Genomic DNA, 27,604 nt, shown 5'->3' on the forward strand with positions numbered 1-27,604 from the left:
GTACTGAAAGGGCGCTGATAAGAAAGAGGAGGAAAAACTCTTTAGCAGAACCTGTAGCAGTACGACAAGTGGTGATGGTTTTAAACTAAAAGAAGAGAGGTTTAGACTAGATATTAGGAAAACATTTTTTACACTGAAGGTGGCGAAACCCTGGCCCAGGTTGCCCAGAGAGGTGCTGGATGCCCCATCCCTGGAAACACTCAAGGTCAGGGGGCTCTGAGCAACCTGATGAAGTTGATGTCCCTGCTCACTGCAGGGGTTGGACTGGATGACCTTTATGGTCCCTTCCAACCCAGACCATTCTGTGATTCTGTGATAACCAATGCTGTGTAACTCGCTGCAGGCTAGCTAGTTATACACGTGTGTCTGGGGGATACCTTTATGTCATAGCTAAATATTGTCTGCTTTTCTTTCTGCTGCCTTCCTCTTTTTCCCTTTCAGTATGCCCATTGGCTCATGTTTGCAAGTCTGGAAACCAGCTCATAGAATATTAACAAACTTAATTGACTTTCATAGGTCTGTGAGTAAGCAGTATGTGACAACTAAAATTTCATCTTGATTCTTGTTGAATGCTAGGAAAGGATTTCACAATATTCTTTTGGTGCCATTACAATCTCGTGTCATTTTGGCTCCCCTGGGAGGAAGGAGGTACCAGCACTCTCCTCTTATCTATTTTGGTCTTTAGGCCACAGGAGGGACAAACCTGCAGATGGGTGGCTTGTGCCAAATAAATAGTGAAAACAAAAAGAAGCAAATGAAAAATGTATCAAAACATTTCATTTGGGCACTTTTCAAAGAAAATGTTTTGGTCTTTCATTTCATAATGACATTTTCAGCATTAAACTTTAAGTGAAGATGCTTAAAAGTGCAAGCAAATGTTTGTTTCTTCCCTTCTACAAAATGTGTCTGGTTTGGCCTGAAATGATGACTCCTGTCTGTGGAGAGAAAAGAATTCTACACGTGTATCTTTATTTATGGAACACATAGGATCATAGAATCACTTGGTTGGAAAAGACCTTTGAGATCATTGAGTCCAACCGTACCTGTCCACTACTGAACCATAGCCCTGAGCACCTCATCTACCCATCTTTTAAGTACCTCCAGGGCTGGGCACTCAACCATACATCTATGAAACATGAAACATACCTATGAAAAAGAAAAACAAACAACTTCTCTATGTATGGATGAAGTTAGTGGGACACAATGTTTGTGTCCAGAGCCTACTAATTTCCAGAGTCCATCCTGCTCCCCTGGGTACATGTCTTTCAGCATCAGTTATCTTCCATACTGCTCAAATCAAAGCATTTTCTGACACAGCAAAGCTCTTCTATCCCAGTCACACAGTTTAGCAACATCCAGATCAACATTATTCTCAGATTAAGAAAACTGGGACAATTGGGATATTAACTGCTTCTTCCTTGCACATGGCAGAGATCTGCACAGGCTGGAGGTAAGACAAGATCTTTCCAAATCCTGCAGCTGTTGGAAGGTGCTGTCCTAGTGGAGAGCTTTCTAAATCTCGCTTTCTTCGAATACTTCCTCGGTTGTCTCTCCAGTGGTGAACTCTCCTTCACTGCTGTCTGACATACTTGCCTGTGGACGAGACTGGAGAGCAGAGCCCGGCTGTGGGCTCGGATCTGTCCTCTGCTTCACCAGCACCTGCTGGAGCTGCACGCCCCAGGGCTCACTTGCCTCCAGACACAAGTGGCGTTTGCTGCCCAGGTGCTGTTTTTTTCTTTTCTGCGAACATTTCCTGAGGTATTTTATGTTTTCCCCAAGAAAGCAGTGTTTGCAGCCAAAGGGATCTGCCAGCAGGAAGCGTGACCACTGCTTCTGGAGCTCCGCTTTCACCTGGGGGGAGAAGAAAACAGTCTGTCCGTGGTGATGTCCTTTAAACCCCTGCAGCCCGCTGACTCAGGTACTGCTGTGAAATGAAAGAGAATGTGGAAGTGCTGAGCTTCTGGCCCCTTTGGGGTGCGCCTCATACCTGGCGAGGTCCTTGTAGGGTGGAAACAAACTCGTTTGCTAAGTTAATCTTAAGAGAATGCCCTCTTCATTCTATCTTAGGGAAGTTTTTCCTAGCCCCCGAATCCCTGGTGCCCTCTGATCCCGGTGAATGCATGTGGGAGAGCTCAGCTGACTTTTGTGTTTACAGCCTGATGAAGTGAGGAGAAGGAAAGCCCAAGGGCTGTGGAAACGAGGACTGTGCGGCTTTGCCAGAGTGCTGTGCTTGGATATCTTATCTAATTTGTTTTGCTAAAGCTTTTTATCTGGCAGCCTGCCTTAAACCCTCAGCACTGAGTGTCCCGCTGCCTGCATCACCTGAGCCAGAGCTGCAGATGGAGGGCAGGCTCCAGGCCCCACAGCGGAGCAGGGATACCCTCTTGCTCCAACCAACACACCCTTTGGCCTGACAGCTAGGCTGCAGGGGGAGGTGGAAAGCCAAAAGAGCAAGTTAACTGCTGATAAGAGATGCTAGCAGTTCCGAACCCTTGACAGGCAAGTACTCCTGCATTGCACACAAGTGCCAGCTCTTTTATTTAAGTAGTTCCAATATTGCTCCAGGTTTCCTTGTTAAGTATTAGGAACATATGGCCAACCTTTTGTATAAAGCCCCTCCTCTGTTTCACGGGCACCTTTAAGAAGGTGTCTGAACTGATGTGCCTGTGTCGGTGTAGCGTGTGGTGTAGCGTGTGCCGTGCCAGCTGGCTGTGCCAGGCTCCTAAGTGCTGCTGTTGCTGCGCACGCATCCATTTAGTGTGAGTAATGCAGGTCTGCAGCCAGACCGCAGACAAAGGAAGTACAGACAGAGAGATTCAACTAAGAAAACAGTTAAAATCATGTCAGATTAATTCCATAGCCTACATAGCATCAGCTTCTGAGGTGGTCTGTGGCAAGTCAGTGCGATAAGGCAAAGACGGCGTGGAGCTGTGACAGTGATGGGGGAACTGGGTTGTATGGACAGGAGCACAGAATCACAGAATCACAGAATAACCAGGTTGGAAGAGACCCACCGGATCATCGAGTCCAACCGTTCCTATCAAACACTAAACCATGTCCCTCAGCACCTCATCCACCCGTGCCTTAAACACCTCCAGGGAAGGTGAATCAACCACAACCCTGGGCAGCCTGTTCCAGTGCCCAATGACCCTTTCTGTAAAGAATTTTTTCCTAATGTCCAGCCTAAATCTCCCCTGGCGGAGCTTGAGGCAAAGCCCTTGAGCAGGGCCAGTAGATCATAGAATCATGGAATGGTTTGGGTTGGAAGGGACCTTAAAGCCCATACAGTTCCAACCCGTGGGCAGGGACACCTCCCACTGGATCCAGCTGGTGGAACCTCTGTCCTTGGGAATGAGTTCAGCTGTCAGCTGGACAAAACCCTGAGCAATCTGGTCTGAACTCAGCCTTCACCCTACGTTGGGGAGGAGTTTAGCTTTCTCTGCTGTCATCTCCTTGCATAAGAGCCATCGCTGATCTGACTAAATCCTGGAATGGGGCAAAAGTGAACACCCAGCTGTCCCCTGAGGCATGGCAGGAGACAACTGCTGCACCAGGAATCCCTTCGCATCAAGTTTAGGACTGTCCTGAGCAGTGCATGCATACCATTTATTTTTTTCAACATCTCGCTGTCTAAGATATTAAAACCCCCCAAATCTGGTCACTTCACATGGACCTTAGGGGTAAACAGAGAGGCAGTTTAGAAAGGTGGTTTATGCAGCTGACCATAAGCCTCACCTGGTATTTCAGCCACCCCAGGGTATCTGTACCTCCACGCGCTTCAATGGAAATACTTTGCACTGGAATCCCAGACCTACGAGAGGTCTTGCTGTTCTCTTCATGCAGAACTATACCAGTTCAAAAGAACGTACCGTACCTATGCTCTCAAATAAGCAGAGTGTGTTTATCCTTCTATATGTCATTAATATACTTTACTAATCAACTAAAAACCTTTCTCATGGCATCGTCTCTTACCTCTCCATTAGCAAAGCAATATAAAACTGCCACAAAAAAACCCTGTAAGAGAAAAAGTAAGAGAAAAAAGTTAGAGTGCACAGGAAGCATCTGAAGTTTTATTTAAAGATTATATTATCGTTGAAGTCCTAAGTATAAACAACTTCAGGACTGAAGTACTCATTAACTTGTTTTCAGATGGTGTCTTAGTGAACGCAGGGCACATTTGTTGCAAATGCTGAAGAACAGACAGTCACAACTCAGTCTGATCTTCTGGGCTCTCTTCATTTCGCTATATTTTTTTTCTCAAACTGCTGCTGTTACACCATGACTGCTGCTACTTCAAAACATGGTAAAACAAACAAAAAAATGCAGCTTGGGGTCTCATAGCTATCCAGGTGTGGGTTTGAATTTGCAAATGTGAGTAGTGAGAGGGCACTAGTTTGGGTGCTTTTTAAAAAAAAATCAGTGAAATAAATCATTGTAAAATCATACCAGAAGGTAGAAAATTCAGCTGATTATTCATGTTTGATGTTCGTTTTGTACTTTGATTTCTATAATGCTTCCTCATATTCATTTTTTATTGCAATACTAAGAACTTCATACTTGGAAAATCTTTCACATATGCCACAACTTTTACATTTTTCAGTGATTAGTGCTAGTTTGAGGCTCAGACATATTGTTCTGGCTATTTTGAATTTTCATTTTTGAAATTTACTTAAATAAACACCTTTAAAAAAATGAAATGCTAGAGATAAAACTTTTTTTGAACCAAACCCAAATTACTCTTTCCATTTTCCTCCTCTCTGTATTGGATCTCTGTTCAAATCCACTTACATGCCTGCCTCAGCCTGGCATAGATATGCAGATTTATTATCATTGCTTCAGGAAATGTGCTTCTTTTGCAATGTCTAAACACATCAGGAGAGACCTCAGCTGGAGACCTGCCTTCAGTTCTGGAGTCCTCAGCAAAGGAGAAATATAAATATATTGGAGTGAGTCCAGAGGAGGCCACAAAGATAATCCAAGGACAGGCTGGGAGAGTTGGGGTTGTTCAGCCTGGAGAAGAGAAGACTCTGAGGAGACCTTAGAGCAGCTTCCAGTACTAAAAATGGCTTCAGGAAAGCTGGGGAGGGGCTCTGGATCAGGGAGTGCAGGGACAGGATGAGTGGAATAGTTTTCAGCTGAAGGAGGGGAGATCAAGATGAGATCTTAGTTTTTTCCTGTGAGGGTAGAGAGGCCCTGGCCCAGGTTGCCCAGAGCAGTGGTGGCTGCCCCATCCCTGGAGGGGTTCAAGGCCAGGTTGGATGGGGTTGGAGCCCCTGATCCAGTGGGAGGTGTCTCTGCCCATGGTAGGGGGTTGGAACTCATTAAATAACTGAGTTTTAAGTGCCAGAAATGAGCAATTTTTGCTGTGGCTAACATTTCACATACACCAGGGAGCCAAAAAGGTTAGATTGATCCACTTTCTAAAGCAAAGCAGCATCATATCTACTTGTATTTACAATTTAATTTTGTACTTCTTGAAAATGTTTGAGTTAAAACCCCAGCTGAGATCCCAGAGGTAATTGTTTTTCTTTAACAAAACAGTTCAACTGCTTTTAAAAACTACTGAGAAGATTTACAGACTAAACAAATGTAATTGTGTACAGTTTATGTGCTTTTTTTTTTTTTTTCTAATCCCTTCACAAATAATGCTGTAGCTAAAGAAGAGAACCTGCAATAAACATTTTTTAAGATCTTCGGGCATTTTGAAAAAAGAAGTTTTGCTTCTAAAGCGTGCCATGCAGCCGAGCGCGTGCGTGTTTCTCTAAAAGGAATGCCATTTGTGTTTTCTAGCAGAGATGAGTAAGCTATCTGCTGTATTAGATTCCTTTGTACAAGCCAGTAAATAAAATTTTCACTTAAAATGATTCTGTGTTTCTTAAAATAACATCCAGTCACTGCAGCCTCTCCAAGTAAGGATATGTCTACTTGTACTTCAACACCATGTCATCAGGCCCCCATCAGGGTGATGGCTTTGCATGAACTTCTTTCTGCCTGGCTGGACATCTTTCCCCTTGAGCTGTGGTGGATATTTTTCATTAGAGCGTAAACCCAAAGCACTGGTGCACACACCCCCCAGAGCGCTGGTGCATAGATCGGTTAAAAATGAGGTTCACCATAAATTGTGGGGAAAGCACAATAATGCTTTGATGACTTCATTTGCAGCCTGTGAAGGAGGGGAGCCACGTGTTCAAGTTTTGAGTTAGCAAGGACTTTTAACCAGAGATACCGTTGGGCACCTCATCAAAGAGAGTAGTCCTGGAAACTGCTAGACTGTCTCTCCCTGAAGGTCAAGGCAGGAAGATAAAGGCAAAGGACAACTTTGCTAAGCAAGTAGTTTAATGGGAGTACTACCTGAAATAGTCACTGCTCAGCAACGCTGTAGAACGTGGACTGAAGCAGGCAGCAGTGCTATGTGCCTGCAGAACGACTGATATTTGCCCAGGGAAGCTGTGGCTGCCCCATCCCTGGAGGTGTTCAAGGCCAGGTTGGATGGGGCTTTGAGCAGCCTGACCCAGCGGGAGGTGACCCTGCCCATGGCAGGGGGTAGGAATTAGATGACCTTTAAGGCCTCTTCTAACTCAAACCTTTCTGTGATTCTTAGCCTTTGTAAACTGGAAAGTAAATGGTTACAGTGAAACACGTGTACTTGTGCATAAAGCTACTTGAGAATCTACCCATTAGTTTGAGTTACAGCTCCCTGGACCATTTAGCACTGAGCACTGTACTGAAGTGCAGCCTCCTCACACCTTCATGCTAGTGGCCAAGACACGAGGACGCACAACTGCCTGAGCCACACTCTCATTCCTTGGCTACCTTGAGTTCCTGCCTACCTAAGCAACGCAGCTGAAAGGGAGTCAGGTGCACAAACGTCTCTAAACCACTCTGCTGGCTGTATAGGCGAGAAACTTTTCCACCTGCAGATGCTGGTCCATTTTTCTGTTCTGTCCATGTGAGGGCTCTGACCAATTTCCTTTTAGCTCTAGAAATTTCCTTATGAGTACAGAACTTCTTGTGAGTATATGTATAGGAGGTCATAGCATTACTTTTTAGATGTGGTGAATGAACACATCCTTTAGGGAAATAGAACCCAGACTTTGGATGAGGGGAAAAAAAAAGGTGTCTGGTGATTTTTAGGAGTTAACTTAAGCAAAACACATACTTTAAATAGGTCACTTATATCCTGTTTTCAGAACAGGGGACTGTGATGAGCTGTCACCCATTACCAGAGAACACAGGACACTTTCTGAAGACATCAGACCCCTCTTTTGGTCTAACGGACCACCCTATTTCAAATAATCAGTTTGTGAATTTATCTTGTCGCCATAAAATGTATTTAGAGGCATTGTAGGTTGGAGTGTAATATTCAATAAGAATACTGTATCTGTGGTATCTCTAGGTGAGCAACATATATAAATGGATCTATGACTCCTAAAACTCACAAAACAGTACTTACATGAAATGAGCTCATCGTCAGCTGAACGAAAAGTCTTATATGTCTTGAAAGTCCTTGCACCTGTTCATCAGTAATGAAGGTAAAAACGAATTCATGGATCCCCAGCAAAGGAATCAGCACAAGTGTAGACCTCGCCAATCTTAAAAAGAAAACATTTTATTACAATATTTTTCCAAAATCAAGAATCCAGTCACAGAGAAATGGTTCTAGAAATGTTCCATCAATATTCTGACTCTAGAATGAAGTCAGTAATTTTATGGTTTTTGAGGATAAATTCCCAGGTGTGAATTTTGGGGTCCAGAGAAGTCTGTACAGGACTTTGTACTTTTGTACCTAGATATTCGGTTTAAGGTGAAAAGTTAGGGACAAGAAATTGAACAGGAAGGTCACTATCATCAGATGTACGCTGCTAGGCAACAGAATAATATTTACATAGCTAAATATGAGTGATCTATTAACAGGGTGCTTAGACCTTCCCATCACTGCTGAAAACAGTGTGTAGCTGTGTAGCAAGTTTCTGTGGTTCTGTTGGCAGTTGTGTGCATTTTAAAAAATGCAACTAGAATAATTTTTATGGAAGAGAACCTTCTTTAACCAGTCTGGAAACATGTTTACATAGATGAAAGAAGAGGTCTCAAAAGAAGGTGACATCTAAGGAAGAATTGCAATGCAAAGAATTACTTGAATCTGTCAAAATTAGCAAAATTATAAGCAGTGGAAAAGAGAATATAACATAAAGCATTAGGCAATGTTAAATACAGGCACTGCTGTCAGTGACAGTCATCACAACAATCTTCCTGTAGCAACCTGGAGAACGAGCTGAGCTCATTTGAACCTTGAATGTTGAAGGAAAATGGAAATATGCTTTTTGTTAGGGATTTAATACTGGAATTTAATCATAGAAACATAGAATCATTTAGTTGGACCTCTGAGATCATCAAATCCAGCCATACCTGTCTACTATTAAACCACAACTCTGAGCACCTCCTCCACCCACTTTTTAAATCCCTCCAGGGATGGTGGCTCAACCACCTCTGAGCAGCCTCTGCCAGCACCTGAGAACCCTTCCAGTGAAGAACCTTTGCAGTTGCTCTTCCCCAAACCTGTAGCATTCATACTAATAGAAGGTTAGAAGTGGAATTTCCATCCACCCTCCTCCTACCCAGTCCTGTTAGACAATAAAATAATTCATCTTAGTAAGACAGGACTGTAGTAGCAAAAAGGGTTTCACAATGCTTTGACTAAAGATTCTAAGAACTGGAAAAAACTGGGATGTGAACTGCAGTTAACAAATCCTCAGCTTTCTGTTGATTCAAGTGCAGTTTTCACGGCACCCGTGGCTCTTGGCAGAGCAGTCCGCCCTTGCTGTTCCCACAAGGTGGGGAGATGTTTGTGCAAAGGCTAACTCTAGGAGTTTACAGTTATGTGCCATTGAGATACTGGCCGAGAGAGCCCACACCAGGGTTTGCAAGAGTGCTGAGTAAGGATAATGGTCTCAGTTGCGTTAAGAACATGACCAGGGATACTCTTGAGGCAACAGTGTCTGCATTTGTGAAGAAAATGTAGATCAGAAATGTTTATGTGGCTTAGGAGCGTTCCACAAATCTTCTACACCTCCTTTTCTTTTGAGGACCTTTTGTCACACTCAAAGGAAAAACAGGTCCCAGCAGCAAAGGACAGCTGAGGACAGCAAGGACACCTGAGAGCAGAAAACCTTGAGAAAACACCCCCAATCCTCAGCACGCAGATGCTGACCTGCCTTTGCTTCTCAGGCAAGAAAACTTTTGTGGAGCCTATGTCCCTGGGTGGCTTTCCTGTACTATACTCCAAATATCCATCACATCTGGTGCTGGGAGGTAAATGTACAATCTGCAAGGGCAAACTGGCAACGCCCCGAAACTGAGATAAGGAAAAAAAGGGAGCTGGCGGGGGGCTAGGGCTTCTTTGTTATTGATTACATACCTGTATTTGTAGTCGTGAAAGCTCATTTGCTGAGCTTTTAGTTTGGAAATCAGCATCCTGAGAATTTTTAAGAAGATGCCAAAGTTAACCTTGAAAGAAAATATAAAGGGATTACTTACAATAAATGCCATGGCACTGCTCATATAGTGATTAAAGAAATGAGAAGTTGATATTAAATGCTTGTAAAACAGTAACATTTGGAGAGGTTGTCACTGAAATGTTTGTTGTTTGTAGACAGAAGGGAAGCTATGCTGTCCACCCACAGCAAGAAACTTCATTTACAAGTTTTTCTCTTTCATCTTTTCTAATCCAAGTGTTGGATTATACTTGGAGAAAGGGTCACAAAAGACAATCACACTGTGCATGATATTAAGAACAGAGGAAATAGTTCTTACTGTAATGGAAAACAACATTGGTCCTCGGATGATCCACCAGATTCCCATGTGTTCATTTGTTCCCCAGCACCTGAAGGATAATTTAAACCACAATTACATTCTTTTCATTGCAAAAAGTTAGGAAGTTTTTATAATATATCTACAGATTTCAAAAGGAAGCTGACAAAATTTAACTTTTTCAGTGGCACTCAGGAGAAATGGAATAAAACCAGGAAGATTCTTACAGCAACTGTAAGTGTATTTATTCTGAAGGTCTTTCACTAGAGTGTCAAGAGCAGTTTGCCTAGAATGCAAACCAGAACCTTCTAGCAAACACAGTCTTTGGATTCACAAAACAACTCTATGCATTAAAATGAACCTAGAAAATGTAACAAGATTTAATAGTAACAAGTATTAATGGGTACGGTATAATCTTAATACAATCCAGCACTCGATACTTGTGTCAGTTACTGTCAAGGGCTTCCAGAAAAATGAAGCAAACAGAAAGCCAGGGCTCTAAGGCACATTTGATTTAGTAACCTACCCTGTGTTCTCCAGTTTTGATCTGCTTATTCCCCAAGGGCCCACGAACAGGATAGGAACGACTGAAAAGAAGAAGAGTGAGTTACAGCCCAGCTTGCAGCACGGTTCAAGCAGAACACAGGGGTGTTACAGTAGTGCATGGTGCAAAGACAAAGGCTTTTCAGTCTCATATTTAGAACAGTACAAAAAAAATCAACCTGATCCTGACTTTCTCCATTTGTAGTTCAAATACAAAATAAAATGTCACCATATAGTCAAATCTTACATTTTCAAACTGATATGTACATATATTATACACATTGCTGACCTGTCCAAATCTTCTATGTTCCAGACCCTGAGAACTGAAAGTAATTGGCACTTGAGGCCTCACAGACACCCTAAGGCTGTAGTTGTTAACATTTTCCTTTACTGAACCTTTAAGTGCTTTCAGCAGAGGCATGTAACTCTGTATAGTTAATTAAAACAACTGACAAAAGCTTAATTTGCCTGCCTTACCTTTCTGGATCCTTTAAAGATAATCCATTGTCCCCATTCCCCTATTGTGGCCCCTTCCCTGGAGATCAGAGGCTGCAGACTGAAAAAAGCCCTGAAATGAAGGATTACTACACTCCTCCAGTGATGCACAGATGTGCAGGCACAAGCTTCAACCGCAAGCAAAAGGCACATGACCTACAAGAGGTAGATGTTGATTCTCAGCCCAGTTACAGGCAGGAGTTTTTCTGGTGGATGTGGCAGAAAGGAAAGGAGATGTAGGTCAAGGGATCTAGAATGGGATTCTGGGTCATGAGGAGAACCGGTGTCTGGCAATACAGGAAAGGGTCCAGAAGCAAAATGCTCTCGAAGAGAGACTAGTACGGCTTTTTGAGCAACTGAAACTGAATGTCATAAATTACTGTAAACTGGCAGAGATCTTGCCACAGCCTGGATAACAACCGAACATTCCCTTCAGACATCTAAATGTTGTAACTGTAATGATTATAGTTTCATCTTTAGCTGCCATTTGCTTCAGCCGTGGCTGCCCCATCCCGGGAGGTGTTCAAGGCCAGGTTGGATGGGCCTTGGGCAGCCTGATCTACTGGGAAGTCCCTGTCCATGGCAGGGGGGTTGGAACTAGATGATCTTTTAGGTCCCTTCCAACCCTAACTATTCTACAGTTCTATGATTCTATTTTATTCCTTATTTTTGGTGACACTACTGTTCTCTTATGAAACAATTCACCCATTTCCTACATCTGCAGGTCAAGCTGAACTGTGAGGAGTGCATCGGTGCTGGTTTACCTTCATTGAGAACCACTGCCTTCAAAACAAAGAAGAGTTCAGATTTTTAACTTCTTCAGTGTGAACTCTTCACCACTGACTGAAAAAAAAAGCACCACTGAATCAAGAACATGGAAATCATTCTGTACTTACCCCATCCTATCACAATGTACGTCTGTAGCAGCCTTCTTTCCGAGAGTACAACAGTTATCAATAATGTATGTAGGTAAATTCCCTCTACTAAGAGCCAGAAGTAATTTGCCCCAACAAAGTAATGCATGAAGAGCTGGGCAGTCCTGCAAATGACTACAATCTGTAGAAGTGAGAGAATGGGAATAATTGTTGATCTTCATCAATGATACAGACAGCGAGATCGAGTGCATCCTCAGCAAGTTTGCAGATGACACCAAGATGAGTGGTGCAGTTGCCACACCAGAAGGACAGGATGTGGTCCAGAGGGACCTGGACAAGCTGGAGAAGTGGGGCTGTGTGAACATCATGAGGTTCAGCAAGGCCAAGTGCAAGGTCCCACACCTGGGTCGGGGCAATCCTCAGTTTCAATACAGACTGGGGGATGACGTGATTGAGAGCAGAGAGGAAGACTTGGGATGCTGGTTGATGAGAAGCTCAACATGAGCTGGCAATGTGAGCTTCCTCCCCTATGATGTACATCTTGCAGGCAATTTTACTTGTTGCTATGGGCAAACATATTCATGCAACATGATACAGGTATAATTTACCCACAGCACTTGTTGTTATTCCATTATCTAAATAACTGTAATAAAATTAGCACATTTTCCTGATATAGAAAAGCTTTTAAACTATTTACTTCTCTTTCATAGCAAATACATTGTTTGATAAAATTGCCATAAATGCAAGATTTGTGTGCATTCAATTGCACTGTGCTTACCAAGTGTGAATAAATACATATACGTCACATAAGGATAAAATAGTTACATAGATTTCTTCCTAAAATCTGCAGGTGCGAGTTGTTTTGCTCAATTGGATGTTTCTAAATATAACTATCTCTTAAGTTGCTGTTTCTATACAAGACTTCATACAAAGTCAATCTATTACAATATATCAAATCAGAATTTTTTTTTCTTGATTGCCCCAAGCACAATTTCAACATTCAAACATCAACAAACACCTCAAAACTTGCTGCCTTATGGCAAACTTCAAAACTCTAACTGTTGCGGATACTAGCAGAACATATTTATTATTAGCAATGAAGTAAGAAGTTACCTCAGGGCCAAGGTATAATATCCATCCCGTTTCATCATTTGGTCTTTTGGAGTAAATATTGTAGTATACACTGTCTTTTATAAGAACTGCTGCAGCACGCAAGATAAAAGATGCAAATAAATTCATATGGATGTAGTTTCTTGTGCAGTGAAGTTTTCTGTAGGAGAAAAGATAATGTATGAAGCCAGCAGCATATATGAAATTGGCAGAAATAAAAAAATACTGTTGTATTCATGTTGTTGCCATTGAGGGATTCTGCTTAGGAATTGCTCTTACAATGCTTAGTAGGAAAACACAAGTTATTTCAATAACTGGAGGCCGGTCACAAGTGATGTCCCCAGGGCTCAGTGCTGAATCCAGTCCTGTTCGATATCTTTATCAATCACCTGGATGAAGGCATTGAATGTACTCTAGGCAACTTCGTAGACGACACTAGGCTGGGAGGTAGTCCAGACCTGCTCGAAGGTAGGGAGGCTCCAAAGGGATCTGAACAGGCTGGGCCGCTGGGCTGAGTCCAATGGCATGAGGTTTAACAAGGCCAAATGCTGGGTCCTGCACTTGGGGCACAACAACCCTGTGCAGTGTTACAGACTGGGAGAAGTCTGGCTGGAAAGCTGCCTGGAGGAGAAGGACCTGGGGGTGTTGGTTGACAGTGACTGAACAGGAGCCAGCAGTGGCCCAGGTGGCCAAGAAGGCCAAGGGCATCTTGGCTTGGATCAGAAACAGCGTGACCAGCAGGTCCAGGGAGGTTCTTCTCCCTCTGGACTCAGCACTGGTGAGACCGCTCCTCGAATCCTGTGTTCAGTTCTGGGCCCCTCACCACAAGAAGGATGTTGAGGCTCTGGAGCGAGTCCAGAGAAGAGCAACGAAGCTGGCGAAGGGGCTGGAGAACAAAGAGTGGCTGAAGGAACTGGGGGTGTTTAGCCTGGAGAAGAGGAGGCTGAGGGGAGGCTTTATCACTGCCTACAAGTACCTGAAAGGAAGTTGTAGAGAGGTGAGTGTTGGGCTCTTCTCCCAAGTGACAGGTGATAGGACAAGGGGGAATGGCCTCAAGTCGTGCCAGGGGAGGTTCAGATTGGACATAAGGAAAAAAATTTCACCAAAAGGGCTCTTGGGCACTGGCAGAGGCTGCCTGGGGAGGTTGTTGAGTCACCATCCCTGGAGGTGTTTAAAAGGTGCTTAAGAACACGGTTTAGTGGCAGATAGGTATGCTTGGAGTCAAAGATCTCCAAAGTCTTTTCCAACGTGGTGATTCTATGATTCTAAATCAGGAGCTGAGCAATAAATTCACTTACATGAAAAGAACAATGTACTGGGGTGTATACTTTTAAAATGCATGGAAATTTTTACTAACCTGAGTAAAGAAAGTATAAGGAGAGCTAACACAAGTGAGATGAGAGAAAAATAATATCCTATTGTGTACAATAGCTGTAATGTGGTGAGTAATTTATGTTCTTCTTCCTAGGAAAAAAAAGAAAAAAAAACTGTTACAAACACAGGCAGATGGGCAGAGACTGAACACAGCTCAGAATATTTTGAGTCCCACTTCTCTGTGTTGCAGGATAGCTAAGGGAGGTTTGTGATCCCTGCTCCCTGCACTGCCCCCCGAAAACATTGCACAACAGGTTTGCAGACAGCCTTAGATTCTTTTGAAGTTCAAAAGCACTCAGAGTGTCATTTCCCAATTGCTCCTACACAAACATCATTCACAGCTAATCATTGCTGTGATTACATGCACCCAAGGGATTCTGGTGGTTTAATAACTCCAGAGATCAACTCACTCAACCTGTACACACAGGTGCGATTACTTTGTGTGTGGCCTGGGAGCACAGATAGAGATCAGCTGTGTCTCTACAGCATTGAAAGTCAGGGCTTCCTAGAGTTAGTGAAATAAACTGACTTCTGCCATGAGCTCAAAGAAAAAAAAATTTAAATTAGACTACAGATGTCTAGAATGTCCTTGAATGACAAATGCTTAAAGAGGGGAGATTTAGATGAGGTATTAGGAAGAAATTCTTCATTATGTGGGTGGAGAGGCGCTGGAACAGGTTGCCCAGAGCAGTGGTGGCTGCCCCATCCCTGGAGATGTTCAAGGCCAGGTTGGATGGGGCTTGGATCCAGGGGGAGGTGTCCCTGCCCATGGGAGCAGAGGGGAACTGGAGGGCCTTTATGGTCCCTTCCAACCCAAAACATTCCAGGATCCTCTAGGAACTCAGAGGAGCTTCATTTAATGTTTCTTCTTGCTAAGTTTTTCCATGTAACTGCTTACGTCTACCTCTCATCTCTTCGTATTTCTTTTCTAGCTCAAGAAAAGCTTCTATGCAAAGGGGACATAGAAATATGACTTCCAGGATATGACTTCCATAACCCATATTAGGCCTGTAAAGATTTTCTTGGAACCCGTGTCTTTTCCTCAGTGATGTTTCTGGTTTTGGTATGAGTCATCTTATGGCTCAGCACCAGGGATTTTAGCACTATCTTCCTGCCAATAGCTCTCTCTAATTAATTCATCCTAATGAGAACTATCTGGATAGCTCTGCTGAGCTGTGCTTGCTGGTAGGAACCCTCTCGGAGAGGGTGAAAGTGCCCAGGGAGAGCAGTGTGGGTGCAGGGGATTCCCACAGCACAACCATTAGTCACTTTGCTCCATGAGATCATTCAAACAGGCACCAACCTAAGAAAAAGCCTAAGTTATCACCTTGGCTGTGACAATTTTGCAATCCCAAAGGAAATGAAACCAAGCTGACTCTTCCAAGGTGTGCAGATTGATACCAAAATGCTGGTAAATAATACTCTCCAAAACTTGTTTCCAAAACATGCAGGAGCAATCTCCATCCATCGTATGCAATGAGACAAAGGCTGGGACAGAAAAGATTGCCTTCTTACATGCATATGTATACATTTCTGGACATTAGGAAAAAATTCTTCACAGAAAGGGTCATTGGACACTGGAACAGGCTGCCCAGGGAGGTGGTTGAGTCACCTTCCCTGGAGGGGTTTAAGGCACAGGTGGACGAGGTGCTAAGGAGCACGGTTTCGTGTTTGATAGAAATGGTTGGACTCAACAATCCGGTGGGTCTCTTCCAACCTAGTTATTCTATGATTCTATGATTTTCCCAGAAATCTTATGCATATTATATGAAATTCTAAGGTCTAATTTTAATGTTATGAAACTTTGCAACAGCCAAAATTCTTGTTAATTTGGAGCTGGCTCCAGCTCTGCTTGGCCTGGGCTTTAAGATTGATGAAAACTCCAAACAGAGGTGATTGCCGAAGAGACAGCTGTTCAGCACAGATCAGACTTTACACAATACCTTATCATTTTCAATGAAAGAACAGTTTCTGAGAAACACTCTTTTAAAGAAAACTTGCTATCTCATGCTGTGAAAAAGCCAAACTCAATAATCAATGCCAATTTGATTATTAAGCAGGTATTCCTTTAATAAATGGCTTCAGGGTACACAGTGGTAACCCACTTAACTTGTCCAGGTATTGAGACTGGTTGTATGACTTTTATACTGGTTAAACATACACATCCATATAGATTCCCAGAAACACGCTACACGTCCATTGTTTTTCTGGGAACTTATTATCATAGTTTATTCCCCACTTTTGTATGAACATCACAGTTTCTTTGTGTCTTCAGAAGCCTCCGATGGTCTTTATGTTATTTCCTTCCTCACTGTGTCCTCTTGATGAGCTCAGATCTGCCCTTTGTTCCTGCTGCCAAACTGTCCTTTCAATACTTGATTTGTTCCCTGTTTGAAGTAGTAAAACAAGCTAAACTCCTGTTAAACTCCTATTCTTTCTAACCTCAAGCTGGCCAAGATTTGACTCCTATTATTTTTGTTATTGCTTAAGCTAATTCATTCCCTTAACATAATGATTTATTCCTTCCTTCGTATCAGAGGGACATTCTGTCTAAATTTCAAAAACCAGAACTGCTCAGACAAAACTTAACTGTACTTTAGCTTAAATCAAAATAATCCACTTTGAAATATTCCACATATTGTCTCACTATCTCTGGGTTATTCCTCACATCCCGAGGCTTTCCTCTAATCCAAACAAACAGGTACAAACCCACATTTCATGTCGGTAGGAAAGCTGATTAAAGCTTTTGGAGAAACTGTCTGCTGTCACACAAGATAAATTAATGCTTCTCCCACCCACAAGTTTGTGATCCAGAATAGTCAACAAGCTCTGGAAAACTCTCAGTACTTATGAATATTTATCATATTTGTATAAATAAACTGTAAGTTTAGAATTTCATGTACTCGCTATATAAAGAATTTAGGAAAACTTTGTAGTACATGGAGATCCTGAACTGGTGATGTTCAATAAAGAAATGTTAGTTAATAAACAGTAACAGTGTTCACCCAATGAAGCACTAAAAAGTAAAAGATAATCAACAGTAATAGGGCTTACCTAAGAGACTTAAATTTTGATATCAGCTCAGCCGAATTCTGTGGTAGCACATGTTACAAGAAGCTGAAACCAGATGAGCTTCATGCGTTATTGTTGCCTGGATCTCTGCTGCATTAATTGCAAGTCAACGGGATCAGATCTCTCAGTCACGTCTTGGACTCTCCTGTACCTTAAATCTAAGTGGTGGAAGCAAGCTTGCTGGGTTGCAAACTGCCAGAGGACACGAGCCAGGCTTCTCTGCAGACATAGCCAGGGTGTGATTGCCAGCTTCACAAACCGGACCAGATCAGTAATTGTGTTCATTTTTTCTGTGGTACAAAGAGCTGAGTGCTGCCGAGGTGAGAATATCTACTTTGCTTTTTATTCAGCTCGCGAGAGCTGTTTTCCTCTACTGACAAAGCCCCTCTTCATGCTGGACTAGACTGAGAGAGTTGGCACCTGTGTTGGGATCCATCCTGCAGCCTGTGACCATCCAAATGTGAAAGGACCAATTAAAGGCTCAGGAAGGGCAGGGAACGAAGCTGTTGGGCCTTGGCAGACAACAGCGAATTGGGGCAGATCAGGGGATGCTTTGAATTGAAGTTATTTGCTTGTCCAGTCGGAGTCTTTTTCAATTTCATTAGGACACCTTCAGAACATGTGAGCGCTGGACTCTGAACAGACAATTTGAGGCCTCTAAAGCAGGAATTCCCCTCTGTAATCTTTCCTCATTTGCTTCTTCTAAATAAAAGAACAGGTTTCTCTTTGGTAATCTAAATGACATCTGAACATCTTTTGCAGTTATTCAGTGTAAGTATTTTATCAGTCACTCAAGAAGGGATTAAGGAGATTAAAGTATTAAACCGTAATATAAAACATACTTACTTTTTTTTTGAAATGATTTTTCTCAGAACATTCTAAACTATCACGCCAAATGTCTGTGGAGTTTTCCCTTGTTTGCCAAGTCCCATCATCCAAGCAGACTCTGTATACATTTCCTACGCTTCCTGAAAGTAAACAGAGGGTTAGTCTGAAAGGTCAAAATAAAGATTTCATTTTTCATACAGGTTTTAAAGATTTCTCCCTTCCACCACAGCCACAAGCACCCCCGGCCCCCACTCAAAAAAAGGAAATAAAACCCAATTTTCTTTTGTCTTGGACATTGTATTTTTTGTATTTAAGTAGAACAAAGTAGGAAAGTAATCTAGCAGACATAATTTCATGGTATTTACAACAAATACATAATTCCTACATCCAAAAGAAAAGCCTACATATCATTTTATTCCATTTTACTCATTAAACTCCTGAGTTCCATCTCCAATGAAACCTTATATTGACCTTCCAGTACCTGAAGCGGCTACAAGAGAGCTGGGAAGGGACTGTTCACAAAGGCTTGTGGTGATAGGATGAGGGGAATGGGTATAAACTGGAGAGAGGCAGAGTTAGACTGCATATAAGGAAGAATTTCTTCTCAATGAGAGTGATGAGGCACTGGAGGATGTTGCTCAGGGAAGATGTGACTGCCCCATCCCTGGAAGTGTTCAAGGCCAGGTTGGATGGGAGATGTCCCCTTGGCAGGGGGGTTGGTACTGAATGATCTTTAAGGTCCCTTCCAACCTAAACTGCTCTATGATTTTAAGTATGGGTAGCACATTGCCCAGGCTGTGCAGTCAAAATTGTAGGAGAAAGCACAGTTTGATTAGCGAACAATCTTTCTCTGAAACACTGCAGCTGGTGTTTTATTTACATGCTTTGGGGCCCAAGCAGCAGGTACCATGAACTGGGGAAGCTTTCTTAGCTTTTACTGCATTTTCCTAATTTATACAAATTGAGAATTTGCCCATAATTTCCCAAGAATGGCATGGGGACCCTGATTGGTGTTGTTTGGTGTTATCCTCACCAGCTGCCTTCCATTTATTTCTAATCACACCTGAGATATTCCCTTAATTTTCTAATTAGAAAGTGTTAAAGGGTTGCAGTAACAAGCAGAATGACTCAGGACAACTGGATCTAAGAGAACTACTTTAGGAGCACAATTTGCTGTGATGGAGCAGGAGCTCTCTGTGGAGACCGGATACTGAAAACAATCTAAAGGTATCTATGAAATGTGATTGGATATCTCATTTCCAGACTATCCTAATTTTTCTGTTCTCTGGCTTGGCAATGATGACAAACCACAATAAATTTATCTTAGGCTTCAGGCTTCCAAGTACTACTGGTCCAAGGCCATCAGTGTCCCAGAACAGACACAGCTATGCCTTCAAAATAGGACCAGCAAGCAACCCAAGATCCAATTTAACAAAATCACCAGGACTCACAGGTGGCTGGGCTGTCTCTAATGTCTTCTCTTCTAAGGTGCTGTGGCATGCATGGGAACACCAGCTAATGCTGCAGCACAGCAGCCCCACTGTGTTCTTCACTGTGAACACCATCAATAGCATCATAACCCAGAGCAGTGGTGGCTTCCCCATCCCTGGAGGTGTTCAAGACCAGGTTGGATGGGGCTTAGAGCAACCTAATCCAGCGGGAGGTGTCCCTGCCCATGGCAGGGGTGGGACTGGATGGGTTTTGGGGCTTTCCAACCCAACCCATTCCATTATTCTATGATTCTATGAACCTGGTCCAACGTCTTACATCTTGTTTTTTCAGAAATTTAGCTAGAAAAAGAGAAAGAAATGAGTCTCTATTACATGAAAGGAAGGGAGATGCTTTTACGTTTCTAGGAAAAGCTGATATTTTTCTGAAATTGTTGGCATAAAGGGTTGTTTGAGAGACTAAATAGGGGCTGGGTCTCATTCTGTTTAGCAGCACAAAAAAGAACATGATGCCAGTACAGAACAAACTGTGTTCGTGTTGGGCTGGAGGAAGCTAATATAAGCAGCTCATAGCAGTCTCATTAACTAAAGGACTTGGACACAACTGGTCCTTCCAAATGGCATTAGAAATGCAGCTAAGAAAGCCATGTAGCTAAGAGGCTGCGTAGCAGGATTCAGAAATGTTAGGCTGTGGTCGTGGGAATGTTATTTCTTTGCGAAAAAGGGAACGTTCTTTGCTTTTAGACAGTTTTGTCCCTGCAGATTTATTCTTTTTCCCTTCCTAAGATCCCCCCTGCTCCGCTCCCTCCAGGAAAAGACTGCTTAGAAAGCCTGTTAGTTCACCACAGCACTTGCTAATGGTGCAGTACGTCCTACTGGGGAGCTGACTGCTCAGACTGCTCTTTGTTTGGCTTTTCCAGTGTTCTGAGAGAGACCTTCATGCCTTGGGTCAGTGGGGATCCCAGAAGTTGAACCTCAGAATCTGAACCCCAAATCTGTTACTACCAATAAAGGTCTGATAGCAGGGCTACATGATCCTGGAAATGTTGCTTTATAGCAGACCATAAAGATCTGCAACAAGCACAGGTGGAGAAAAGGGGAATAAAATCAAACATCAATGACAATTTGTGCCTCTATTCAGAAAAGAAGTGAAAAGAGGCAAAAAGAAGCTAGACAAGAAAGCCCTCAGACACTTCAAAAGACTCAATGACAAGAGATACCAGCACCATCTTCAGCTGGATTCCCAGCACAAACTCAAAGAGAAGTTACCGCTTTCATATTACCGTTCTCCAGCCAAGGCAAATATGAGGGACAAGGAACAGAGACATTTCCTGGGGGTGAGTAAGGCCAGCAAACAAATTGATCAAATGTCCCATTACAATGAGTTCCTGGGGAGAGAGGCAAAAGACAGGTTATACAAAAAGCTGTTCAGATGCTGAACAGTCATGGAAACCTTTGTATGCTGCTCCAGGTAACCTGCAAACAAACTTTGAGCATTTGCTGTGCGATGCTGAGTGCAGAAGTGACTGCTGCCGTTCTTCCCTGGATCTCCACAACAGCTGCAGGTTTTACCCACCTTTTTATGAGATAAGGGTGCTGCTCAAAATCACCTGAGAGAAGGAGGAGAGAACAACAAGAAGAAAAACTCTGGGAGCAAGTTTGTACTTCTCTTGGTACTCATGTCCTGTTACCAGAAAGCACATGCCTATGGATGATGAGGCTTCCTAGAACATGGATTTTATTGGAGGTAAGAGTCTCTCAGCTTTGTTATCATACTGGCAACCCATAGGGGCAACCTGGTCTCTGAGTCTTAGCTTGTCGACCTGTATCACAAAATGCATGGGCAGACGTGTGAGAAGAGAGCAGCTCCTGCCTTGACTAGACAGAACCCAGACTGCCTCGCCCCACATGTTTTGTGTTCGTGTCTGCCGTGGCTCAGTTTCTAAAGTATAGAGAAGGGAGACATCTTCTTTCTCCTGGATTTTCTGTTGTCCTCTGGCTAGTGTAACATCCAGGAAAATGGGTATGACTTCCTTCTGGCTGAGCAGGGAAGTGAAAACTGGGCTCCTTCATCCGAAGGATGTGGTTCTTACCAATAATAGATAGCAGCTACCTCTTAACTAAGCACTCAGTACCACACCAAAGTGGTAGCCCAGCACCATCTGTTCAATGTTTCATTTCTCTATACGATCTTGTTTTACATGAAGGAACTCGATACCTTTCAGGACAAAGAGAACCAGCAGCTTCATGAGTGCATGTCTGCATGTCTCTATAGCTAATTGTTGTACATTTAGACCTTATAAATAGACACATGCTTCTGAAAAGCAAATAAAACCATATTTGCATATTCATCACTTAACACATTGCTTTATTGTGCTCTTTGTTGCCTTACCAGTATCTACAGTTGATTCCTGCAGCATTTTCAAGCATTCTTGTTTATATTTGTTCCATCCAGTAGTGGTTTTTTCTAGCAGAGATCCTTTGGCCTGTGAGAGAAAATACTGCACGTGAGGAAAACCAGTTAGAACCTTTTGGTCTTTTAGTGGCAAGTTTCTGCCCATTACAAGAAATTGATGAGGAGGTGGAGGAGAGGAGAATGGAGAAGGAGTAGGTAAGCAGGAAGGTAAAGACAGAATCTTTCCTTCTCCAGAATTATTCCTATGGTGCTGTATTACCACAGAAATCCATTCAACTTGCGTCAAATCCCTTTTTAAAAATCCACATAGATATATAGTGACCTTCCAGTACCTGAGGGGGCTACAAGAAAGCTGGGGAGGCAGTGTTTACGGAGGTTTGTAGTGACAGGACGAAGGACAATGGGTATAAACTGGAGAGGGGCAGATTTAGACTAAACATAAGGAGGAAATTCTTCACTATGAGGGTGGTGAGGTGCTGGAAGAGGTTGCCAAGGCAAGTTGCGGCTGCCCCATCCCTGGAGGTGTTCAAGGCCAGGTTGGATGGGGCTTGGGCAGCCTGATCCAGTGGGAGGTGTCCCTGCCCATGGCAGGGGGGCTGCAACTGGATGGGCTTTAAGGTCCCTTCCAACCCAAACTATTCTATGATTCTGTTTAATTGCCAGGACACACCAAGGGTGCACCAAAACCGTTGGCATTTCATTCATCACTGTTGAAAATCGGTGCTTATCTTCACAAATTTTACAGTCTTTCCAGTTTTTTAGAGTAAATTTGTGCAAGTCTCCTAATGCTTCTCATGTATATGTTTCTTCTAGATTAATTTATGAATCTCATTGACGATAATTTTGAGGGCTGTTTATTTTTAGAGAACTTTTAAAGATAACCAAGCACACCTGGTTGAGTAGTAAAGTAAAAAAATTAATAAAGGAGTAACGAACAAGCAATACTATTTAACTATATGGTTGGACTCGATGATCTGGTGGGTCTCTTCCAACCTGGTTATCCTATGATTCTAAATACTAGCACCTTCTCTCCAGTGCATTCAGTAGTCCTGCCCAGCACAAAGATCACATCTCCTCCAACAGATGCCATAGATGCGCCATAGATACCTTTCTTATCCTAATTTTCTCTTTTAGAAACCACAATTTGTAGTTTTACTTGTCCATCAGCATCACTTAGGTTGTCCTTGTTTCCTGGACAGGTCCCTGAGATAAATGCTAGATCACCATTTGCTAGCACAGAGGAGAGAATTAGATTTGTCTCCACTGATAAAAATACTCCTAGTACAAAATCTGCTCTGCTGTTAAAAAAAAAAATACAAATTCCCAGCTATAGAGGGGTTTTAATTATGTTTTCATAAAGAGAGACTGACACATTTAGGATGTGATGGACATCTATGGCATACACCTTATCAATGGAAAGGGCTGCAGTTGCCCAGAGAAGACTCTTTTAGTTTAACTTGGTCCTTTTAAATATGTGTCTTTCTGACACATCTTTATCACACAACACTCTGTTTGCAGAGGCCTTTAAGAGGGCCATGGCTGGTAATTAAATATGAGGAAAGGAATGGCTAAAAATAGAGGAGTTAAACGCAAAATTGCTTGGTGGTGTGTTAGGTTTGTGCTGTTGAAGAAGTGCCCCATTAGGAGCAAAGCAGCCGGGAAAGGGTAATGCTGGAGAGCAGACTAAATGTAAGTTTTCTAAAAAGCAATAGTCCTTATGTCACAGCTGCCCCATCCCTGGAAACATTCAGAGCCAGGTTGGATGGGGCTTGGAGCCCCTGATCCAGTGGGAGGTGTCACTGCCCATGGCAGGGGGTGGAATTGGATAGGCTTTAAGGTCCCTTCCAACCCAAACCACGGGCTGTAATTCCATAATATTACAACTCTATGATTATACCAAAGAATGCTTCTCAATTTCCTTTTATCTGGACTAAACCCTTTTTGGAAACTACTTTTACATGTGTGGTTGTCCTGAGCTTATCTGTGCTTGGAAGTGTGCCGAGGGCCAAGATAAATAATCAGTGCAATGTACGGTGGTGAACTTCACCTGTATCCTTATCTTTGAATCTCTCTTTGTCAGAAAAATAAAGAAAATCATATTTATTTACTTTCAAAACAAGAACAGGGGAGAATACTAGCTGGCTGTTACATGAGACTACGCTTTCATGCGTGTTTTTGCTGTGTAAAATGTTGCCTGCTCAGTACGCTGTTAGTCTCTCAGCTAACTTCCAGACACCCTACTTTAAATTCCAGGGAGTAGAAAGTCTATAATTAATCTCCCTCTGATGGGCTTGCAAGATAAGGAGAGAATATTTACAGCAGCCATGAGAAAGGAATGCATGTTTCTAAAATAAAAAGCATCTTGACATTTCCCTCCTGTAGGCCTCAAAATGCTGTGAGCCAGAGGAGATTCTTCAGACACTTCTGGGTCAGCGAACCTCATTTGGAGAGGCAAGGACATAGACATGATGCATTGGTAGAAAACATAGCTTGATTTAAGGGACAACACTTCATTTTCTAATAAACAAATGAATTAAACAGCCAAGAAAATACAAGGAGAACTTCACAGCAGCTACCTAGGTGCTTGTTGGGTTCCATTCTTGGAGGCAAGGTTGACACACAGCTCACTCAATATGGATGAGGAGCAGTTTAAGCATAAATGACCATTTCACATCACTTCCTTGTGCAACTGTCACTATGCAAAGCTGTGGGCAGAGTCAGATACCAACACCTCATCAATAATGATGTAAATATCAGTGAGATGCTTGGGTCTCTTCCATAAGCCTTTCTGAAGAAAAATCAGGTCAAGCCTGTATAAAATCCAACCAAAAAATTAAGAAGTGTCAGTTGACCTCAAAAGTAAATTTGAAATATAACTAAAAGAATATATGAAATAAATTAAATTAACCAGAAAATGAGCAGATGATTGGAAATAAAGAGACGAGCAAGTGATGATCTGTTAATAAGGGCCATTTAGATCACAGATCAAACAAACTCCTCTGAAGAGCACGCACCACAAGAGACCTAATGCAGCATTTTACTCCTAGAAGCCACAGCTGGAGGATGAATGTCAGGATTTTTGAGAATTTATATTCAGTTGCAGAAATCAAGTTGCATGAACCACCTGCAGACAACGTTGCAGTACAGGAGGGTAATTTCTGGTCGTACATACAAGGGGTGAATGCTGAAAAGACGTACAAGACAGTATTAATCAGTAATATTTGTCTTTGGTACAACGCTGCTTGGCCACTATGGCTAATTCTGAAGGTCAGACCTCACAAGAGATGGAGTTTTTCAAGTAATATAGATGGAATCAGTGTTTTGAATGAGATGTCCTGCTAATTTAAGGTGATGTCTCTCAACCCTGACAGTTGTTTCAGTTCTATGTTCATTTATGTGAAGGAGGCTCTAGGTTTGAATTATACAAAAGCCTTAAGAATACTTTCTATTTAAAAAAATAAAAACAAAACCAAAGCCAAACAGAATATGTGTCTTTTAGTAACTTTTTCTTCATAAAAATGCTAAGAGCTCTACAACACACACACACTCAAAACCACTTGTTTGGTAACACAGCTAAATGGAGGAGAAGAGAAAAATACCTCATTATTTTCAGTTTAAAGTAAGCCTACCCATTACACCTAATCTCATGTACACTTATTTTATAGACATATACCCTAAATCTATATATGAATTTTATTCAAATAGATTGCAATCTACTACATCTTAGTAAAAAAACCTATTAAAATCGAGGTTGATATTAATAAATAAATAATAATGATTAAAAACTTACATGAAAACGTCCTTGAAGTGAATTACACTGACCTATTCTGTCATTAAACCTCTTCCAAATTATACAATATAGATAAAGACAAAAACTTTCAGATTTTTTAATACATTTAGAAAAAAAAGTGAATAGTTTAGTAGATCTCTACAAGAAATAGAAGTAGGGATCACATACGTATTTCCTAGTGTTCTGTAAGAAGCTGCAGTGCAGGATGAAACCAATAACAACCAATTTCACAGATGAGAGGTTCAATGCTCACCCCTCATACAAGTCTAAAAGGCTAAAACTTATTGCTGGAAACAAAGAAAACTGGTTTTGGAACAGGGAGAAACAGCAGAAAATAAAAATAAACAGCATTGATATCTGGTAGGAAAATTGAAAAATAGATATAATTCAACACCAACCAATATCAGCATGAAAAGAAGCTGTATAAAGGGATGTAAACACAATTTGTTCACTGTATGAACAAACAATAGAAGAAAATTGTAATAAATGATATAGAGTGAGTTATAATACATAATGCTACAGCTTTTCAGTCAACATCTCTCGTTACTAGTTTTCAATAAGCATAAGTTTTTATGTCAGCACTATTTTTGAAACAACTGTGCTGTCTGGGAAGGTTAAAATGTTATGTGATCAAAATCAACTTTAAACCCGTCCATTACTAATTATTGAAGTAGCTTACCTGTTTCACTAGAAACAAGATCATGACAGAGCTGGCAGGTGCAGGAGATATTCGGGACCACAGTCCCATGCTGGAACAGAGACCAAAAAGCGTCACCATGCCCATTCTAAACAATTGTCCCCGATATAATTCTATTTCCCTCTACTATTGATCAACTGTATCACCCTATCCTATGACAAAAAAAGGTAAAAAATTCTTCTTTTATGATTGGAACTGTTTCATGAATCTTCTTACAAGTCAGTGAGAAAGTCTGCTAAAGTGCCTACACTTGCTAGACCCCAACTACGTTTGTTTTTTTCTGATTAAAGGCAGAGAGAATTTACTCTAAACTTCACAGCAAGTCTGCTTACTGTAGCTTGTCCTTTAGCCAATAAGAAGTCAGAAAACTATTAAAACATTAAAGGGCTGATCCTGTCCCCTTGAAACTTCATGGGAATTCCGCCAGTGGTTTTGCAAGAATGCAATCCAGCTCCATAAATATATATGTATTTATATACACCTCATGAAACCATGAAAAGATGCCCTAGAACACAGAAAAAACTTTGTGTGGGAAGATCGCTAGAGATCATTGGCCATTAGGAAAAAGCGCAGTAGTAGCTGGTTTTATCCTTTATGATCATATTTTGTCACACATGCACAGTAAGCGCAGGACTGGGGAGAATCTAAATGTACACAAAATGATGTTACCAGCACTTGAAGTTTTACTACAATTCTTGTGATATTCCATGTTTTATTCACAACTTCAGCTGTGAGATTGAAGAAATTGCCAATGAGTATCAGCCTGGCTGATTTTCTAGTTACAAAGAAAAGCCTGGACACATTAATAAACTATGTGCCATACAGGCTCCGGGCATAAAACCATTTGTAATATAACAACTTCAGGATCTATCTTACAATTATTGTGCTTTGAGAATCATGGAATGGGTTGGGTTGGAAGGGACCTCAAAGCCCATCCAGTTCCACCCCTGCCATGGGCAGGGACACCTCCCACTGGATCAGGGGCTCCAAGCCCCATCCAACCTGGCCTTGAACCCCTCCAGGGATGGGGCAGCCACCACTGCTCTGGGCAACCTGGGCCAGGGCCTCCCCACCCTCACAGGAGAACATTTCTTCCCAAGATCTCATCTCAATCTCCCTTCTTTCAGCTTAAAACCATTCCCCTCATCC

General features: G+C 42.1%; 2 protein-coding genes across 2 annotated transcripts in view; one reads left to right on the forward strand and one right to left on the reverse strand.

Annotated features, from left to right (window-relative positions):
* Positions 1-27,604, forward strand: part of AANAT (aralkylamine N-acetyltransferase) — a 282,598-nt gene that overhangs the window by 47,004 nt on the left and 207,990 nt on the right. The gene's annotated exons all lie outside the window — the stretch shown is intronic.
* Positions 284-27,307, reverse strand: GLP2R (glucagon like peptide 2 receptor). The gene is made up of 13 exons (XM_069872338.1): positions 26,438-27,307; positions 21,945-22,038; positions 20,836-20,940; positions 18,123-18,244; positions 14,188-14,294; positions 12,834-12,990; positions 11,742-11,901; positions 10,334-10,394; positions 9,811-9,880; positions 9,416-9,504; positions 7,454-7,592; positions 3,973-4,014; positions 284-1,851 (listed from the first exon to the last, which is right to left on the reverse strand). Exons 1-13 carry the CDS (start codon positions 26,540-26,542, stop codon positions 1,513-1,515), a joined length of 1,590 nt encoding a protein of 529 aa, XP_069728439.1. The 5' UTR covers positions 26,543-27,307; the 3' UTR covers positions 284-1,512.

The sequence above is a fragment of the Phaenicophaeus curvirostris genome, chromosome 19 (assembly GCF_032191515.1).
Source record: "Phaenicophaeus curvirostris isolate KB17595 chromosome 19, BPBGC_Pcur_1.0, whole genome shotgun sequence".
Lineage (NCBI taxonomy): Eukaryota > Metazoa > Chordata > Aves > Cuculiformes > Cuculidae > Phaenicophaeus > Phaenicophaeus curvirostris.